The following is a 22682-nucleotide window of genomic DNA, read 5'->3' on the forward strand; positions in this document are numbered from 1 at the left end:
TGTTTTTCTGAAAGGTTTGCAAGTTTGAAATTTTGGGGCGTTACAGTCAGGCTCAGCCTGACTACCGAGTTGCCCCTTAACTTTTTGTTTTCCTCAGGCAACCGGAGTCGAGCCTAACTCGGTTGGGTTCCAACCGACAGTGGCCCAGTCATGCTTGGCAGATTCGACCGGGTTGAGCTCGGTCTTTACCGAGCCCAGCTCGGTTCTCGTCTGCGGCCTATCGGACTCAGCTGAGTCAAGCCCGGCTAACACCGGGTCCCAGCTCGGTTCACCCTGATTTTGGACTCGGCTCAGCTGGGCGGCTTGAATCAGGTTGGGTTCGACCTCTGCATCATAAACCTAGCACAAACGTATTGTTATTAAAAAAAAAAGAATTCTCTTGTTCGTATTTACGCAGAACGATAAACTTTTTAGCGCACCCTATCGGCGCAACAGACTCCATGCACGCATCGAGGCATGCGCCGCTTATCACCTACACTCGGAACCGTCAACAAAACCGACATTCTCCAAGGTAGGGAAAAGTTGCACGAAGAACAAAAAAAGGACAATGCTAAAACTTATAAATATATATATATATATATACGCTTTTAACTCAAGGACGTAGTTTTGCGATTCTTGTCCTTTTTCCTTTATATCATTTACTTTGCCGCCACATTTTTACATGCACAAGTTTCTACTTACGCATTTATTTAGCTCGATATGTGGTTTCACATATCGAGCATTGCTTTATGTCATTTACTTTGCCGCCCGTTTTTACGTGCACAGGCTTCTGCTTACGCATTTATTTAGCCGGGGTATGGTTTCGTACCTCGTGCACTGCTTATGCATTTATTTAGCTAAGGTACGGTTTCGTACCTTGTGCACTGCTTACACATTTATTTAGCTCGATGTGCGGTTTCGCACATCGAGCCTTGCTTTATACTTTGTCGTCGCGTTAAAATGTGCACAGGCCTACATTATGTAATATATATATATATATATATATATATATATATATATATATATATATATATATATATATATTATTCATACATAGCTGCAAACACGTATTCTATCCGACCCTGTATCATGCTTGCACTTTTACAAAAGACACGAATTTACGCATGAGCGCAAAAACATTAAAGAAAAAGGGTTTTCTTGCGAGAATCCAGCATTCAAAAAATGCGTAGTTTTGAAAAGCAAGTTTTGAATACTTGGGGGTTGCCTAAGTTGCAACTAAGTTTTTCACAAAGTGGCATGATAGGAGGAAATGTTTTAACTTCGGTTTAATATCCGATATAACCCAGATATCCCCGAATGGGAGCATGGGAATGTGTTTGTTTGGGGTTACTTCTAAGAAACACATACCCCTTTTATCGTAAGCAGTATCGCTAGACATGCGCAGCATGTTGATAATGCGATAAATGGATGAGAGATCCGTGGCGATCTCGTATCGTGCAAATTGCACAATGATATACAAGTAGTTTAAAGGACCAGATCATGTCAAACTAAACTAAATAGTTGCATTATTTTTTTTTTCAAAACAATAGAGTTGGGGTTTCTTTTGAGAAACCGATACCCTTCTCATCGTAGCGGTACTATTAAACACGCACGACATGTTAGTACTACGATGATTGGATGAGAGGTTATGAAAACCTCATAGCGTGCAAAATACACATTGTTGAAATCACATAAATGGTGATGATCGCCTTTACAGGTACGATGCTCGAGTTGGTTTGAAAGACCAGAGCATGTCAAATTAAACTAAAATGATTACATTGTTTCTTTCATAACACATTAAAGCTGGGGTTTCTTTCTGAGAAACCTATACCCCTCTCATCGTAGCAGTACTATCAGACATGCACGGTATGTTAGTACTACGATGATTGGATGAGAGGTTTATGGTAACCTTGAAGCGTGAAAAATGATATTGTTGAAATCACATAAATGGTGATCGCCTTCACAAGTAACATGCTCGATTTGATTTGAAATACTAGAGCATATAGAATGAGTTGTCAGTTAAAATAGAACCTGACATATTCATTCGTCTCTTGTTTCCGTCAAGAGAGAGGATGGGATGGTACAAAAACTCCAATGGATAGGTTGTTAACAATTACCTCTCGAGCAAATAACTCGGTATCTCCAGTCATCGGAGATAGGAGACGGGACTACCAAAAATTATCCTAGGTGGTAGATCCCATAGACTTCTGCAGAAGTTGGATGCATCCTTTGCTACGTATGCCTCTAGAGAATTCTCTCTCGGTCACCGACTGTCCATTTAGAAACGGACTCAGCTAGCTGTTCGGAGTATCCAAAATACATAGAATAATAAACCCCGGGACAATCTCAGTTGTTTATACGTTTCGCTCCTACGCGTACCCTCAAGACAGCTAATATCGAAATAAAGTTATCATGTTCACTTTACTTATTTTGACTTGCACACCAGGAAATGAACAACGTATATATTAGTTTGGGTTCTGAATTATGCTCATCTTGCTCACTCTTCGAAGACATCTGATAATATTGGAACGATACAGAAAGAAGATTAACATGCTTATTTTTACTTATGTTAAATTGCACATCATGTATGAAATAAAGTATGTGTTAGTTTTGTTCTAAATTGTTACTTGTGCACCTACCAGTTTTTCATGAAACTGACCCGTCTTATGGGTACAGGTGATGATTAGGTCGGTACGGTAAGCGATGACACAATGACGTGATGGTATCAAGATAAGACTTTTTCCCTGACGTTTTGCTCCTGATGACATTTCTGTAATTTTGCATAAGGGTTTTCCTTGAAAATTTCTCTTTTATATAAACACTAAATTATTAAGTCTGCATGTTTTAATCTATTTGGTTTTGAATGTACGAAATTTCAAATCCGTTGTGTAAAGGAAAGTTTTCGCAAGTAATGCGCCCAAGATTCGTTGACTTGTTATTTCAAAAACATCATTTTCCGCAGAATTACTATTTAAAACTATGATAAATGATCGATTACAAGGCTTTCAAAACTTTCCTAAAAAGTTACAAGTCTGAGATTTTGGGGGCGTTACAACAGGTTCTCAATTTAAGCTAGTACCTTGTAACTAGACTTCAGATGCATGAGACAAGAGCTAAAAGCTTGCAGATTTATTTGTACAGTTTTGGAATTACGGACGATTTTACAGTTGTACCACAACACAATCATATATTAAGGTAAACTACGAGTGATATAAGCCACAAAGTTGCTTGTCTAAGGTATTCCAAGTAAATTCTAGATTCTACAATGTAACAACCAAGTTCCCCCCAATGAACATGGATCAAACCCATTGATGTGACCCATCATGTTGTAACCTTAAACAAATGGGATAATTTGTTCTTATATGCCAAAAAGTTGAAGGAGCCAAGCTTTTCATGAACTAATTGGGTAAAAGCAAGGAAGAATTAAGAAGAGAAGGATGATTGATAAAGCACCTGAAGAAGCCATTCGAAATAAAATATGACAATGAAACTGAGATTTTCATTAATACTTCTCCCTTTTTTTTATATTCAACTATAACCACTTATTTCCTTGTTTTGTGTGTGTTTTTCTGTAATGTACTAAAGAAACAACCCAGATCAAAAGGACATTTGCTTAGAACCTAGAGTGATCTATTGACATCACTTGTACATCAACATTAATCATATTAATCCTAGCACACTGAACGATTGTTGGCATTAGTTATATGGCCCCTAAAGTGGGGAGCCCATTTCTATTTGTTCTTTTTATAAATAAAGTTTGTAGATCTGATATAGGACCATATATGCAATGAATCAAGGTGAATAGAGTATCATAGGAGGGAAAAAATGGAGAGAGAGAGAGAGGAAAAAAAAGAAAAATAAAAGGAACGGAAAGGTCGAAAGAAAAAAGAGGAACAAAGAAGAGATAAAGAGAAGACCAATTAGGAAGACAAAAGAAGAGAAATGAGAAAATTACAAGAAATATCTGATTGGATCACATGTTGGATGAGTCTCTAGCCTTGTTGGAGATATCACTCTAATACCGTGCAAATCTTGAAGGGAGAGAAGAAGAGTAAGGAAAAAGGAGGGTGGCGGATTAAGGAGCATGACAGCTTTAACAATCTCCTCTTGCTTGTACAAATATTATTTGTATTAATAGGGTTATAACAAAATTCCAAAAAGTATCTGTAACATGTGCAGAACTTACATACATGCCACTATATTACAACATAAGACTAAAGTGCAACCAAACATATTAAAATTATGATAGGAATATCCTTTAGAGCATGTTGTAGCACCTCTCACAGCTTCCCTCCAAGTCTTTATTCATTTTGTCATTTTCCTATTCCTTCTCTTGCATCCTATGTCACGGGGATTCGGCCAACCAGGTGCCGCACCTGCGTCGACGCGACACGGGTGCACGTGCGGGTGCAGCACCCAGTGCGGTCAACTTGACCCTGGGTGCGGTCAACGCACCTAGGGTCATATATGTCCAACTTTTGGACTTTAAAAAAAATCGCCCGATGAAATGAGCTGACCTCTCCTCCTGAAGCCGACGGTGCGATCTCCCGACCCCAACGCTGGCAACGACCTCGAACTTCCGGTACCTATTGTCTCTCTCATTCTCTCCTTCAATCTCTCTCTCCCCTCGTCTCTCAATCTCTCTCTCTGGAACCGGCTTTTGGATCACCAGAATCTGTCAGGATACAGATTTTTTCGATGATTAAAGAATCAAAATCAATGGCTAAAGGTATCAGTTATTTTGCTCATAAAAACATATTTTTTCATCAAAAAATCATGATCCAAGAGTCGATTCTCACTAAATCAAGCATGCTAAACACATCTAATGGTTCAGATTTATCATAAGACACTTCAAAACTATGGGACAAAATGAGAAATGAGGCCTAATATGTGCAGTTCTCATATATATATATATATGAGATATCAGATATCCTTTAAAACTCTTATTTACATGTGTTTAATGCTTAATCCAAACATGTAGATATGTTTATAATTGCTTACTCACTAAGCAACATGCTTTGGACTGATTTAATTTAACAAGAAATAGATAATATTTTAAAAATAATAAATAGTATTTTTTGTTATAATATTGTCATTTGAAAATATCACTAATTTATCGCAATATTTTCAAAATGTGGGTGATATTTGTGACACGCACACACACACCAATTAAAAAAGAAAGCATAGTTGGTGTTTTTCGTAAATCTGAACGTGCATGTATTGTAGATGCGTTTATCCTAGCTTGTTACTAGAAAATATGCTTTGATATCGAATTAATTCAACCAAAACATTTGATTTTTTATCACAAAGTTTTGTTGCAATATAGACAGTTAATTTGAATTGGATCTCTTTAGAAACCTGTTTAAACATAAAACTAAAGATACCTAATTTAATGCATGTTTTCCACTAAATAGACTATGAAGAATATATTTGCAGTTCAAGTTAAGTGAAAAAATATGTCTGCAGAGTGCAGACTCTACACTTATATATATTTTTTATAATCCCATGCTTAGGAGTGTTCACTTTGCATTAATGTTATTGTTATATATTTTACTTGTACCTTTCGGTATTTATTTATATGTACTACTACTATATTTTTTAGAACTTATTGTATATGTTATTGACCTTGCACTCAATATTATCAATTTTGATTGTGTGCATAATTGATTTTAATATAATTTTTTTTTGTTTTTAGGACAAAAATGATGGATAAAAGGAAAGGACTTGCGTCATCCTCATCCTCACATGTGAGTTCTGCTGCTAGTGTTGTTGATAGTTGTAGTAGGAGTAATGATGGAGAGTCACTATGGGTACACGTAGATAAGCTTGCAAAAACTGGAGGAGGTAGTGGAAACAAGAGATTTCGATGCAAGCTCTGTGAAAGAGATTTTGTTGTGTCTTACGCAAGAGTTAAGGCTCATTTGTTGAAGATACCAGAACATAGCATTTCAGGATGTAGAAGAGTTGATGAAACAATGCGAAGACAATACAAAAAAATACAAGATGAATATGAGAAGAGGAAGACAATGAGTGATTCTTGTGCAATTAGTATATCATTTTTAAGCCACCCAGAAGATGCTAAAAAAAAAGAAAAGTTGATGTATGAGGTAGAGGAAGAGAAACGATACAAGCATCATTCAATACATATGAAAGGGAGGCGATGGATAGAAAAGTAGGGAGGTATTTTTATTCTAGTTCACTACCATTTAATGCAGCTAGAAATCCTTATTGAAAAGATTTAGTTACTTCTTTGGCAAATTGTAATTTGAGTGACTATATACCTCCAAGCTCAGAAAAGCTACGAACAACACTTCTTGCAGAAGAGAGAACAAATGTTGAGAGATTGCTAGAAATTAAAAAATATTCATGGGAACAAAATGGAGTTTCTATTGTTTCTGATGGGTGGACACATATTCAAAGTCGTCCACTAATTAATTTCATTGTTTCTTCGCTTAGTGGCCCAGTATTCTTGAAAGCAGTTGATGCATTTGGGGAATATAAAAATGATGAGTATTTGAAGGAGTTGTTTATAAAAGTAATGAAAGAAGTGGTGATAAAAAAGTAGTACAAATCATCACAGACAACTCTCCAGTTTGTAAAAGTGCAACATTGAGTTTAGAGAGTGAGTATCCTCATATTTTTTGGACTCCCTTTGTAGCACACAGCTTGAATCTGACCCTCAAGAGCATCTGCAACCCCAAAGAAGAAGAAAATTCATCAGCATATGCTCTATGTTCATAAATTGAAGAATTAGAAAAAATGTCAAAAGCATTAAGAATTTTGTTGTCAACCATCATCATGCTAATGTTATATTGAATAGGCATTCTGACCTGAAATTGTTGAAGGTCGTTGAAACACATTTTGCGTTCATCATTATGATGGTGAAGAGGATTAAGGAAGTGAAAAATGTTTTGGTTAGCATGGTGACTTATGAGAATTGGACATTCTATCGTGTTGATGATGATATCAAGGCTCAAAAAATTAAGAAATTTATTATTGATGATGAGTTTTGGGACAGAGTCGTATATTTCCTTCAATTTACGCAACTATTTAGGAAATGTTGAAAGAAGTTGATAAGGATGAGCCTGTAACGCCTCGAAATTTTAACCTAAATTTTGAGGACTTTTTTATATATATATATATATATAACAGCGGAAACAAGAAGTACTATAGGGTTAAGCATTTCGGAACATTACAATGGAGAGAAAACCCAAAACATTTAATTCATTTCAATATCAATGAAAATTATCATTAGAGTTTTATATGGTATGAACAATTAAATTACAATAAACCCAAGCGATCCTTAGAACAGTAAATCAAAAATCTCAATCCGATGCCCCATCCTGCAGTCGCTCGTAAATGCCATTATGCACCTGAAAATAGTAAAATTATAGGAATTAGACTCCAACTGTCTAAGTAGAAAATCTATAACTTTTAATGTCGGTATATCATGAATTTGGTATGTGATGTGGGTGTCATGTGTGATTTTCGGCATATACAGAAGCACGTAAAGCAGACTATGTAACAGTAATAACAGACATATATCTAAGAAGGTAAGCAGATTATGCAACAGTTATAATTAAGCAAGTAAAGCATTAAGCAAACAAGGCATATTCTGCAACAACAATAACAGTAACAAGCATAATATTCATGTACCAATCACAGTATGAATTCAATTATCTCATATCTACACAGTTCAGGACCTCACTTCATCACAAGCTCAGAATATAACACCTGCTGAAAGATTATGAAAATATTTCTCTAGTATCTCCACTCATTGTGATACCTAACTGTTCTAAATAGTGATTATTTTATCTTATCCCACGGATACACACGAGTCCAGGCAACCATCACAGAAGAGAACGTTCGGGGGTATATTATTCAAGGGTATTTTATTAACCCCAACGTCCTAACTGAGACTGAAATTCCAAGAGAGCGACCAGTAGCCGAGAAAACCTCCCAAGGGCTCAACACAAACAGGATGCATCCCTAACTTCTGCAGAAGACGTAGAACTACCACCTATGACACATAGGTAGTCTGGATCCCCTAACTCCGAGGACTGGGGACCAACGAGCCGCTTTACGCTCGAACCAAAATACATGTTCTCGAAATTTTGTACCACCTACCCTCTCCAAGGTAAGCCCAAAATTGAGTGGGTTGGTTTCATTATTTAATTTCTTTCCCGAAGTACAGGGCATTTCCCCAACTTCCTTCTACCGCCATAGCAGTAGATCCCAACCTTAGTCATTTTACCAAGGTGTATACCATCCCAATCTTTTTTTTCCATATTGATTGCTTAAACTCACTCAGAGTGCTTTGGTGCCTTTCAACCAGTCAAACACACAATAATTACAATTAAGTTTTCATCACTTTTATTGCCATAGCACACACCCCTTTAGTTTAAGTTTTCTTGACATACCTAATTTCCATTGTCCACAAAACATCGGACTCAAGTACCCCCATCGGTACGTATGTGTTAGGTAAAAACCTAAATGGTTCACTTTAAATCATACCATATAATCCCAATGGTGTTATAACTGGTTTATGTCCGTATCAGTTTTATGCACAATATACAAAATAAATTCAATAAAAACTTAATCTATCTTTAAACTAACTGTTGTTGATCAGTAAGTAATATATTGCAGCCCAATCAATGATAACATAACAGTAAATGTTGCCAAGCAAATTGCAGTCTAATCAAAGATACATAATCATGTGTTTATATTTTTGTTTTTACCATGTAACATAATCACAGTTCCGAACCCTGTTTGATGAAATTATATACATGCAGAATCGTAATTAAAGATTGTCAAGTTGTCCTTACTAAAACTCATTCTACTTCAATTCATCAAATTGCACATTCGCAGACTAGAACTCAATTCAATATTAACTTTCAGAACAGAGACTGATACAGTTTGTTTATATGCAATAAGTCGTTACCCGATTACACAGGGGTGCAGAATAATTCACTTGAGAATAGGCATCTGCCGATTCATTTGAACACCGATAATGACAACATTTTGCCACTCCATGTCATATATTTTAAGCAAAAGATCATGTTGTATCTTTCTAATGTTATCAGATGTCTCTAAAGAGCCAAGTTTTCAGTCCTTAAATGAGATATTTAATTAGCTCGTCTGAGTTTGCATAGCAACAAAAAATCACATCTTAACGGTAATGAAATACAAAAAATCAAAGTTAGATTAAGAAAAGGATAAGTTGCCACTAGTCCACTTTCTTGTTCCATAAAATTAATCACATATTGTACACCAAAATGTTTTTCATATAGAACTGGTACATGACATGTGTACTCACCGATAAATTAGAAACATATACAAAAAAAAACTATATGTTAAATAATAATTTTTATTAAAGTACTGGTTTATATAAGGCAAATCATTAATTGGCATGTCCATGACATGGAAAAAGATACCATCTCCTATGCGTTGAATCAAATTAACTTCGTCATAAAATAGATCATATTAAAAGGAGCAGAAATTTTATTGAAAAGTGATCTAGGATTGGATTGGAGGATGAAGAGATGAACAAAGATCATGATGACAATGATATCGTGAAATTCTTATTTCTACACCAAGAACCAAATATCTGTAACAATATTTCCTGCATCGTGGAATTCAAACAGAAAATCATAGAAACACCGAAAAAAACATCAAAATCCCATAGAGAACTTTTTCCACTGCAATATCGTGCATACGGGACATCCATATATGCAAAACACTGAAACCCATTACCTATATCCCAAGGGTTTGATTTAGGGTTTTCCCCTAACCGTGATCTTTTAGGCAGTCGAAACCCCCAATCAGTCGATGTGGGGTTTTCGAAAGCCATAACCCCCAACCCACCTTCAGGTTAGAGTTATACACGAAAACCCCCAAATCTGGGTCGCAGCCACCGAAAAACCCGATATCTTACCATCTGTGGTTTTTCGGCAGCCAAGAACCCCATCCAAAATGCCCAATCATGCGATAGCAGGGTTCTTAGCTTGACTGACCCACAACACACCCGGATGCAATCAACATCGACAAGAAAAGTGCAGAAACCCTACCTTTTCCAGCAACTGGAGGAGGAGGTGGTTGTTGCTGCAAGAGGAAGGTGGCCAGCAATTCTGGTCGCAGGCGATGGCGGCAGCAGATGGTCGAAGCTCTTGTCGGCGTGCGTGAAACTGAAAGAGAGGGATGCGAGCAGCAGAGAGAGTAAAGTCGAGAGGAGGAAGAGAGGTGAGACCTACTTTCCCCCTTTTAACGAGAGGAGACCGGCGGTTATGCCCCCTCTTGAAATTCTTGATTTGCAAGCACGATTCTTGAACCCTGGCATTAATTATAACGCAGTCGGGTTCAGGTCCAAACCCCGCGACCCGCTACGCGGGATCCAAATCTCAATTTGGATCTGGGCTGATTATGAGAGTGGATCCGGGTTGGTTCTCTAATGCTGGATCCACAAGGAACGTAGATCCGGGTCGGAAGTGGATGGTGGATCCACAAGTTGGATCCATTTGGGTCCAACCCCAATTACCCAATTCTTTTATTATAATACTTTTTAAATTATTTTTTTATTAAACATTATTACTACGTATATACTTTTAATACCCGTATATATATATATATATATATATATTTCCTTTTTGGATCCGGGTAACGGATCCCGGACCCAATATGTATAAAATCACTCAAATTTTACGGGTATTACAGAGCTCATGCTTCACAAAGTTTATGAAATGTGGGATAATATGAATGAAAAAATACAAGTTATAGTTTTAAAGCATGAAGAAAAAAATCTTGCATTGGATGATTCAGAATTTTTTAACCATATTCATTCAATTTTAGTCAAAAGATGGGATAAGAGCAGCACTCCTTTGCATTGCATGGCACATTCTCTTAATCCAAAATATTAAGCAAAAAAGTGGCAGGAAGGTGGTATTGGTCGTGTCCCTCTAAATTTAGACTCAGAGCTATCAAGGCATAGAAATATGTGTATGACAAGACTTTATCCATAATCACATATTCTAAATCAAGTCACACAAGAGTTTGAAAAATATGCATCTTCGAGATTACATGGACAGACATTACTAGCGAGAGAGAAGGAGAATATAGATCCTATCATATGGTGGTCAACATTTGGATCAGAAACACCTATTCTCCAACGTCGTGCATTGAGATTGCTATCTCAGTCTGCTAGTTCATCCTGTTGTGAAAAAAATTGGAGCACATATTCTCAAATCCACAACATGAAGAGAAACAAACTCACCAGCAAGTGTACAGAGAATTTAGTATATGTTCATTCTAATCTTCGACTACTTTCCCGAACCAACGATAAATACAGGTACTAATTACTCTCTTATTTATTTGACTATTTCTTAATTTTTTCATTTAAATATACTTGTATTTAACATTTTCAAATTGGGTTTGTAATGCAGACAAAGATCATCCAAATTTTGGGATGTAAACCCAGAAGAGTGTGACTTAGAGGGAGAGCATGCTTTCAATATTACAAACATAGATTTATCTGAGCCCAGTCTTCCTTCTTATGATGCATTTGATGATGAAGCAGAAAATTATTAGGATTCATTACCTCATCATTGTGTACATTGTGTAGGATATACTTTTGGTATGTAATTATGCATTGTTTGCTTTTTTTGTTAGTACATTGTATAATTTAATTCTTTTCTGCTTTACTTATTTGATTGTTTCTATAATATATTTAGGTTGATTTAATTGTGGTGTTAGTTTTTATGATGTAGAATAGAATTTTTTATTGTTAATTTGATTTATTGCATGCATGATGATGAATTGATTTGATGATATTATGACAATTGTTTTTTATTTCATTAGTGTTATTGTTGTTAACTGTTAAAACTTAAAATTTATATATATATATATAATATATATAATTTTTTATATTTTTGCCGCGCCCCCGCACCCAAGTTTTTTGAAAGTGCCGCATCGCCGCACCCGCACCCATGTGACATAGCTTGCATCTTGTCAACCTTTTATATACAAAATGATTCCTTGAAACAAAAGAAAATGGCTTCAGTTGTTTCCAGGCAGGAAATTGAGAGTACTAACAGTGGACACACAAGAAAACAAATACAAGAGACAGCAAACACATTTTTCAGAGAAACATATGGTGAGTTTGATCCTTCAAAAACATCGCATAGAAAAACAAGGTTATGACAACACATAGAAACATATGTTGGAAATGCAGAATTTTTTTTGTTTTCATAATGCAATTGTTCACATGGGTTTCCACCAATGAACAATAATTCCAAAAGGATAGTTTCAGAATTTAGATACCATGAAGTCTAAATGTAGGGCTTATTGTATTCTAGAAAGCAAGATGAAAAACATCAGATACATACCAAACCATGATTGCAGATGGGATCGCCAACTTCATAAATGAGAAAACATACTGGAAGGATTCAATTGAAAGCCCTTGCCAAGTATTTTTTAGACCTTTGGATAGCTTCATATACAGCACTAACAATACAAAATACAACCATAGGGATATAGATGCAGCTAATGGAGCTCCTTTAAAACCCAAAGACATCTTAGTAATCAATATATACGACAATGCTATTTCTATAGCCAATGAGATAATGGAAACTGATACCATGGGTAGAACGACGCTTTGAGTCTGAAGAAACCTTGTAAAGCACTGCAGAAAGCAATATGCATATATTCCTGGTATCAACCATCTCAAATATAAAGAGGCCATTTTAGATACACCAGCATTTTGATGAAAAGCAATAAGTATTGGCTCTGCATAAAACCATAGAATAGATACAAGGATGCAAAAGAAGAAACTTGATATTATTGAGGACTGAAGGTAAATTCCTAGCATTCGATATGCTTTTGCACCATATCCTTGTCCACACAAAGTCTCTAATCCCCCACTAAGGCCTGTCTGCAAGAACAAAGCATGGTGAATTAGCATGGATTAATCAATGATCAAAAGATAATAAATCACAGGTAACTTTTAAAATATATAATTACATGGCAAACTGGTTTTGTATGTCATATTCAGAAACACAAGAATCCCCATAGGAAAGAAATAAACCAATTGCTTGAGCAGCTGATCTGGACATTTATCTACTGAAATAATCATTCACTTAGAAGTAAAGATGATAAACCAAGAACTCTATGCAATTACTGAGCATGATACTCCATATAGGTTACAAAACAAGAAGAAGAATAATTAAAATGAAAACTATAATCATTACTTAATACCTATTGTTATCACCATAATCATTGCAACCATCATTCTAGCTGCTTTTTGTGATTCATCTTCATATGTTGGTAAGATGGCCATCAAGACCAATAATGTCGATCAGAATGTTTAAATATATATGCTAACACCTGGACTTTAGTATGATATCTCTCTGCAACTATCTAGGCTTACAGTTCGCATGCTTTTTTTACATACATTTTATGCATGAATTATGTTGGGTAGTTCCTCGTATATGCATTTCCTTTTTCTATTTTAAGGTATGCATTACAGTTTAATAGCACAATGTTATGCCTGTAGTTGCAAAAGTCAAGAAATTGAATTTTCACCAAATACTACTACCTACAAGGCATATTTCTAGTTGGACATCCATGGGATGTTTTTCACTTTGCAGCATACAAATATACCAGGACCAAGATAGTCATCCAGTAATTTTTCCTAACCAAATTGAAGTAGCTCACATCTTTATGCACATGGTGGAGCAGTATCTTCTAGGGTTTTACCAAATATGTATGCAGCTCTCTCCCATTTCTGTTGGTGTTGTAACAGGCCCATCATATTTTCCACTCCACCACTAGTTTACATACTTGTCCTCAGAAGTTGAAGATATTTTGGTTTTGATAGGCAAGCTGGGGTTAGGCAGACCCCACCAGTTACACAAGGTACCATTGTGTTTTGAACTTGCAACGTCCCAACACAAGGTGATGTGAACTAGCAGCTCCTACCAAACAAGCGGAGCCCCCATTGGTGGAAGTTGAAGATATTATGGATAATGAAAACACGACCTTTTGAGGCCAATTGTTTTCTCTTGGACTTACAAGCATTTCGCTCAAGGTGGACTAATTGGAGACAGGGAGTATTGTGACCTAAAGATTGCTGGTTGATTTGAGGCCTTTCCAAATCTCCAGAAGCTCCCTTGCATATTTAAGTTGGTTACAACATTGAAAAAGAAGCTACTATCTTGGCTTGTTTCCTTCATTGTATAATTTTATTGCATCTGCACAATTGGCTGCTCTCATTTCCTAATACCAATTCTCTGGTCTAATATTATGCATAAGATTACCTTCTTTTCAGTGTTGTGCATCTGTTTCACTAGGCACCCAAAAAGTTTTTTACACCCTAGAGATAAGAATTTTTTTTCCTAACACAACACTGTCTCTTGTCGAAACATCAAGTTTTGAACAAGATCCAAGATGCAACTATGTAATACCATGTCATACTTCCAGTATCATCTAAGGATTAAGGAATAAGCATAAGGAACATTTTTAACATTGCACCAATGTATTTTCTAGCTCAAATAGTATATATGCCCCTATTTACCACCTCAATTTGCACTATCCTTGAAAAGAAACCAATACATTTCCAATGAGAGAGAATATTAAAGATTTTACAAAAAACCCTTAACTTGTCAATATTCATCAAAATCCGTCTAGCATTTGGATTATCATATTAATGGACTACTTTATGTGAAACCATTTCATACATGGGTGAGGTATAAAATGATGGTGTTGCCCTTTTCTTATAAAAAAAATCATCTCATCTTTGTTGAACAAATCAAGAATGAGGGCATTCTAACCACTTTGTTTGGCTAAACAATTGAATGAATTTAGGACCAAGCACGTCTTTGAAACATATATTATAGGAGTAGGTTGTTAAAATATAATAAGTGCAATGTTAGGTGCCTTTTTCTAAATAGCAGATCCATTAGGCGGATTTTTTGTAATTCACTCAAAAAAGTTTCAAGTGAAATTCTTCTCAAGCAATGTCTTGAATAGATCACTATCTATAAATGTCAAGAATAGGTATAGAATATGCTCAACTGTTTTTAAGTGTAATTGCATAAGTGGAGCATGTCAAATAGAGCATGAAATGATAATAGTCACTCCAGATTATAATCAAGAGAAAACACACAGGGTGCATTGTCAAACAAAGAACAGTAGCATTAAAAAATAATAATAGCAAGCCTAGTTGTATGATGTGAAGTTGTAAGGTTAGTAATAGTATACACTGATAAGCAAAACCTGATGCTTTCTGTGTGGAGCAACAAGATTCAATTTGCCTGAAAAAAATGGTTGTTGTATTCTAAGGGCAGAACAAACTTCAGACATCTCTTCAAGACAAAACTGAAACCTCCATAATGTCAGTTTTGGCCATGAACACCAGTCGGTTAAGTCAAGAGTCAAGACAGATCATAAAGGTAAGCTCAAACTTGCAAACCCATATCACGCTAGCAACAAATATAAATCAGCGACACCTAGCTCGAACAAAAACACCAAAAGCATCTACAGCCAAGCTCTCAAGATCATTCGCAAACTGTAATAACTCTTCAATTTTCCTTAAATTTAAAATTTTAATAAACATAAATTTTATTAAAATAATGTAATTTTTTATATGGAAATTGATATACTATGCTGCCGTTAGTGGGTCTTGATATGGATCTTGGATCCATTGCCAAGATCCATGATCCATTTGTGATATGGATCTTGGGTTCGATGCCAAGATCCGTGATCCATTTGTGATATGGATCCTATATCTGATGTCCAGATCCATAACCCATTCATGGTATGGATCTTGGACTTGATGCCAAGATCCATACTCCAAGTATGATTAGGGTAAACTATATTATTTTAAAAAAAAAAAAAATTTAATATATATATAAAGGTGGGGAATTAGAAGAGTTCTTATTTAATTAGAACTCTTCCAATTTTAAAACACTAGGGGAAGTCCTTCCCCTATGGGGAGTCCCATGTATTATAAAACGCCATCAGCCCCTCTCTCTGAAAATCAGATTTTGAGAGAGAGGAGAGGGTTGGACAAGAGAGAGAGAGAGAGGGTGTCACATTGTCCACCTTCTTCTATTTTTCGCGTATTTGCAGAGAAAGGTACGGGTTCTTCTTTTTTTCCGATAGAACAAAGGCTTAGAATGGGCTAAATCGTGTAGGTTTAAGGGAAAATCAAGTCTGCGGTTTTCTGCAGTCTTGAACATGTTGTTTTCTTTACTTTCTGCATGCATAAGTTTGCGATTTTTGTGTTATTGAATAGGAATACAAGTCTGCGGTTTTCTGTAGTCTTGAACATGTTGTTTTCTTTATTTTCTGCATGCATAAGTTTGCGATTTTTGTGTTCTTGAATAGGAATACAAAACTATGATTTTCAGTATTCTTATATATGTATATTCTTGCGATTTTTCTGCATGTAGACTGCGATTTTCGAAAATCTTGAATATGTATATTCCTGCGATTTTTCTGCATATACATGACTCATGACTGATTTTCGAAAATCTTGAATATGTATATTACTGCAATTTTTCTGCATATACATGACTGCGATTTTCGGTAATCTTGAATATATATATTCCTGTGATTTTTCTGCATATACATGACTGCGATTTTCGGTAATCTTGAATATGTATATATAGTTTTGCGTTCTTGAATTTAGTGCACAGCAGAAATGTATATATATATATATACATATATATATATATATATATATGTTGTCAGCGATCTTAAACAGTTTTGCAACAAGGATATATATATATATGTGTGTGTGTGTGTTGTCTGCGTTCTTGAACAGTTTCATTACAGAGATATACATGAATATATATGTTGTCTGCGTTCCTAAACAGTTTCACGGCATAAAAACATGTATATCAGTCTGCGTGTTTGACTATATTCGCAGCACGAACATACATGTATATCAACCTGCAATTTGAGCTATTTTCACAGCTTAAAATATATGTATATCAGTCTGCGTGTTTGACTATGTTCGCAGCACTGACATACATGTATATCAGTCTGCAATTTTAGTTGTTTTTGCAGCTTAAAAATATTTGTATATCAGTCTGCGTGTTTGACTATGTTTACAGCAGTGACATACATGTATATCAGCCTGCGATTTGAGCTGTTTTTGTAGCTTAAAATATATGTATATCAGTCTGCGTGTTTGACTATATTCGCAGCACTGTCATACATGTATATCAACCTGTGATTTGAGCTATTTTCGCAGCTTAAAATATATGTATATCAGTCTGTAAATCTTGATTTTTGGTTGCAGCGGGACCGTATACATGTCTGTAATCTTGGTTACGTTTCGCAGCACATATGTATGTATATCTGTCTGCGACCTGGTTGGAGATCGCAGCATAGATATATAAATATATGTCTACGATTTTAAGAATATTCACAACATATATATGTATAGTTGTATGCAATATTTACAGTGTTTGCAGCATAACTATATATATGCCTACGATCTTAAGAGTATATATATATATAACTGTATGTAATCTTGAAAGCACTTACAACAAAAATATATAAATACATGTGTCTGCGATCTTGATAGAATTCACAATAGAAACACATCGTGGACAGTTATTCATCTGTGAATTTTTAACTGTTTTGACTTCTCTGACAATACGGTAAGATTGTTCCACATGATTCAATATGCATTCATTAAATTATCGTGATTGTACTATGAATTATGTTACGAACATGAAAATTTGATTATTTGTGTGTTTCATTTTCACTGAAAAATCTTGTCGTGCTATCTTATTGTGAAAATGTATGAACCACATACGTTGAGGGCCATGAGCATGTGTTGCTCATGAAATGTTAAATTGTAATTTGCATTGCAAAGATTTTGTTGAAACTTTTGATTTTAAAATAATTATATTGTTGATGTGACAGGGCAAGGGCCCGAAATTGTTATTGCATATGGATTTAAATAATTGTTCTTGTGTAAAAAACTTTTAATTAATTAAGATGGTAAAAGAGACCAAACATTGTAATAATTTTCTTCTTTGGTTTTTCTTTGAAAGGGTGAGAACCTTCGATGGTGGCCACGGAGGACCGTAAGGATACTAAACACCGTGTACATTTGTTGTTCCCAAGAACCCGATGTGTGGTTTGTGTTCCCGGCAACAGTTGTAGAAAATTTTGAACCACTTTCTTTGAGGGTGGTGGTGTTAACTCAGTTGTAGTTATTGGTATACCAAAAAAGTGGTATCAATGGATGTGAATTTTCTTGATGTTTCGACATTAGACGAGAATTCCTAATGTTCCGATGGATGGTATGGATTTATGATATCGGTTGAGAAACAAGTATAGAGCCTAGTAAATAAAATACAAATTTGTGTGATAAGTCACTATTGGAAACTGCCTTAAACCTCGAGAATTTTGCCTGTTTTTTTAGTATCTGCGGGTTTATAAGAAAGTAAAAATTAAATTTGTGTGCATTAAATAGGGACATGCATGCAAAAGCAATTCTGATAATTTAACTTAAAAAGTTATTCATGCATGTTGCATTGATTCATGCATCCCTAAATATTTAGTATTAATTTCATGCATCCCTAAATATTTAATTTAGCATGAAATTGTTGATTGATTTCTTGAACTACTTAAATTATAAGTTATTTTGAATATGTGATGTTTGAGGAGCCCTCTTAAACTTGTGTTTAATTTACTTTATGTTATTTTCTTACTGTTTGATTTTGAGAGAATCTCGTACGAAAACTTCGGTCTTAAAAAATATTTTTCAAGTACTGACGTACCGTGATGGAGAGATTGACTAGGCTGGAGGGCACGAAGGTTATCATTTGGTGGCCCGGGTTCTAGCGTACATTGGAGATTTTGTTTTGATTTGAAAACTATGTGGAACTTAATTAAAATTATTTTATTGAGTATATGCAATTTCAGTTCATGGTTTAAATTTATACTATATTTGAAATGGTTGATGGCTTGTAAATATTAAATTTGTTATGTGCCTCGGGTCCTTGGGATATTTTCCGCAATTGTTTTAAAAAAAAATCTGCATTTTCCATCAAAGCCACATAAACCGAATGACTGTAGATCCAAATTGTAGACCAAAATCATATCCAGCAACTCCCTAGCCTATGAAATCACAATGTGAACCAAATGACTGTAGATCCAAATTGTACATCAATTGTCAACTGTGGGGTCCTACAGGTGCAACAACACACTTAAAGTGTGCAATCACATTGCACCTGATCTCAATTCAGTAGGATGGGGCGCATAGAGTTCCGTGAGAACCAATGATGATGACTTTCCAAGGCTAAATATTCTTCCAAGCGACTTTTAGCAATTTTGAACCAGGTGCAACCACATTGCACAAAGTGCATGTGCGTTGCACCTGACCACCACCCATCATCTGGTGAAAAGATCAAGTGCAATGTGATTGCACACTTTTAGTGTGCTGTTGCACTTGATCACCCTCTGTTCTGGGGATATGGCCTGTCAGTTGGCCCAAGAAACGATGTAAGGAAATAGCGGTACACTAAAAGTATGCAATCATATTGCACCTGATCCTTCCTCCCTGAGCTCAAGGGAGAACTGATTGCACACTTTTGGTGATGATTAACTACGATCTGATGTTGGGCCTCACAGCTGATAGGTTGTATCTTAAAGATGAAAGGCGAATAGGTGCAAAATCACACTAAAAGTGTGCAATCAGGTTGATGTGTCAAAAAAATGAGTGGTAGGTGCAGCGGCATACGCATTTTGGACAATGTGTTTGCACCTGATCCAGCATCAAGCACCGAAGCAGGTTATATGTTCCCCCTGAAACATGCAAGTGCGTGTTCTTGGGTCTGAATGAACGCCACGTATGTAAGCACGTGGGGCTCATTTCCTTGTGTGTGTCAGCATCACTTAGCATCGGAGTCTGGTGCGCTTGCAAAGACTTAAGTACCCTTTTCCACCATTAGCGCCATAAAATGATGTTTTGAGTAAAGGACAAAAATGTCCTCCCACCAGAAAGGGTTAAAATCAACATCATTTTTGCCCTAAGGAGTAAAGTCCTCTGCTTTAACAGGAGCTCCTCGCAATATGTCGCCCTAAATGTTCTGGATCACCCTTTGGCGATGCACCATCTGCTGTAACAGAAGCTCCGATTAACGACGCACCCTTTGTTGTCGTCTACTGCCGCCGGAGCATCCTTTGTTGTCGTCGGAGCACCTTTTGTCGTCATTTGTTGCCGCTAGAACACTCTTTGTCGTCGTCATCGTCTATTATCATCGAAGCACCCTTTGTCATCGTCTGTTCATAAGAAATAGTTGAACTACCGAAAAAATAAGCATTTTGTCTATTGTTCATCATGATACGAGGGTGCAAACGTCGAACTGAGTAGACCGAGAATAGCGATTTACAGCAGAGATAATGATGGCAATGTCAAACTGAGTAGAGTAGCGATTTATAATAGAAATCAGATAAGAGAATAACGATTTACAGTAAAAATCAAATCAGAGAGTATCGATTTACAATAGAAATCAGATAAGAAAATAGCAATTTAAAGTAAAAATCAAATTAGAGAGTAGCAATTTACAATAGAAATCAGATAAGAGAGTAGCGATTTACAGTAAAATCAAATCAAAGAGTAGCGATTTACAATAGAAATCAAATCAGAGAGTAGCGATTTACAGTAGAAATCAGATAAGAAAGTAGCGATTTACAATAGAAATCAAATCAGAGAGTAGCGATTTACAGTAGAAATCAGATAAGAGAGTAGCGATTTACAGTAGAAATCAAATCAGAGAGTAGCGATTTACAGTAGAAATCAAATAAGAGAGTAGCGATTTACAGTAGAAATCAGCTAAGAGAGTAGCGATTTACTGTAGAAATCAGATCAGAGAGTAGCGATTTACAGTAGAAATCAAATCAGAGAGTAGCGATTTATAGTAGAAATCAAATCAGATAATAGCGATTTACACTACAAATCAGATTTTTACTATAAATTGTTATTCTATGATTTGATTTCTACTATAAATTGTTACTCTCTGATTTAATTTTTATTGTAAATCGCTAGTCTTTGATTTGATTTTTATTGTAAATCGTTACTCTCTTATCTGATTTTTATTGTAAATCGCTATTCTTATATCTGATTTTTACTGTCAATCGCTACTCTCTAATTTAATTTCTACTGTAAATCGCTACTCTGTAATTTGATTTATATTGTAAATTGCTTTTTTCAACTGAGAGAATAAAAAAACCATGATCGCTCAGAGAGAAATCTTATTGCTCATTTCAACAATTACAAGAGAGAAAGAAAAGAAAGAATTTATACAAGGCAAGAGCGACAACCCTAAACCTAAACAAGTTGGGTCTGATCCATAAGAAACCGAGTCTCAAACATAAGCTCAAAAAAAATTGCTACACTCTGATCTGATTTGGAAGAAGTTTATTGGGAGATTTGATTTGATATGATCTGATTTGGGAGCCCCCAGACCCCTCTTCCTGCAAGGGCAAAAACTTTTAATCAGGTTCCACAACTCATCAGGCATGAATGAGAAGACGGCCATGTGTTGTAACACAGGCTAAAAACAAAGGCGAGACGTGCAAATCTATTTACGGGGAGCGGGTGGACATTTTCATCCAACGCATATCTATCTTATCGGAGGACATTTTCGTCAAAAGCATATCTACCTTTTTTATATGTTATTTTATTATAAAGTCACGGTGGGCAACATTGGCATATGAATTATCACGGGTCCCAAGATATTCTTCCTGGGACACAGGAACACGCGAATTTGTGTTTTGGGGAGAACACACACCACCCTCCCATCAAGCACCTTACTGAAAAGATGAAAAGCATCGAGAGCAGAGAAAACTGTCCAAAGCACCTTAGATGCCGTTCACCACCAAGATAAACGGTTCTCAAAACCCATCCCCACCTATATGGACCCCACAACAATTTCTGATGCCGTTCTATCTGTAGATGAATGGCATCAAAGGAAGTAAACACTTCCATTCTATCTGTAGATGAATGGCATCATGTCAATCGAACGCTTCCAATTCCAAACCAAACAGAGCGGAAGCCGTTCCATCGGAGAGGCGGGGAAAGGGAAAGAGGAAGAAAGAGGGCTACCATGAGAGCGAACCCGGAAACGAAAGCCCAAGAGTTGGCGAGGGTGGCGCCGGCGAGCTCCAACTGGCCGAGATGGCCGGCGAACATGACGGACGCCAACGTGATGGAGAAGGTGCAGATGTTGGTTACGATCATGGGCACCGCTATCGCCAACTGCTTCTTCGCCTCCTCTCCGTCCATCGATACCGCCGACCGGAACGCCCTCTTGAGGGAAGCAAGAACACCATCTTCTCGCCCCCTGCTTCCCTCTTCGCGAGGCTGGAGCAGAAGCGGGGACTCCATATTCCTTGTGTTGGGGCTTGACATTTACTATTTATTTGCATGTCCTCACCGGTTAGCGCTTAAACACGCTTGAACCTACGGGGGCTCTGCTTGTCTGGCAGGAGCTGTTAGTTCACGTTACCTTGTGTTGGGACGTTACAAGTTCGAACCATGGTATGGTTGTATAACTGGTAGGAGGCTGCCTAACCCCAGCTTTCTCTATAAAAAAAAGAACACGCGTGCTTGAACATTGCACCCTTAACCCCAGCTTTCTCTATAAAAACTTATAAAATATCTGCAATTATAAATATAAATACAAATA

The 22682-nt window shown here is 36.3% G+C and overlaps 1 protein-coding gene across 3 annotated transcripts in view; it reads right to left on the minus strand.

The window, feature by feature from the left end:
* Window positions 1–22380, minus strand: part of LOC149844760 (protein DETOXIFICATION 18-like) — a 67575-nt gene extending 45195 nt beyond the window's left edge. Inside the window, exons 1-4 of one of the 3 annotated variants that reach the window (XM_089995257.1) lie at window positions 22100–22380; window positions 12856–12901; window positions 12608–12652; window positions 12357–12474 (exon numbers count right to left, since the gene is read on the minus strand). In XM_089995257.1, the coding sequence (XP_089851383.1) occupies window positions 12357–12474; window positions 12608–12652; window positions 12856–12901; window positions 22100–22279 (389 nt within the window). In that variant the 5' untranslated portion in view covers window positions 22280–22380. Of the gene's footprint in view, window positions 1–12356; window positions 12902–22099 lie in introns of all 3 variants that reach the window. The other 2 variants (XM_089995255.1, XM_089995254.1) reach the window with 2 other exon arrangements.
* Between the last annotated feature and the right edge of the window lie 302 nt (window positions 22381–22682).

This window comes from Nuphar pumila, chromosome 2 (genome assembly GCF_984573655.1).
Source record: "Nuphar pumila chromosome 2, dmNupPumi1.hap1.1, whole genome shotgun sequence".
Taxonomy (NCBI): domain Eukaryota; kingdom Viridiplantae; phylum Streptophyta; class Magnoliopsida; order Nymphaeales; family Nymphaeaceae; genus Nuphar; species Nuphar pumila.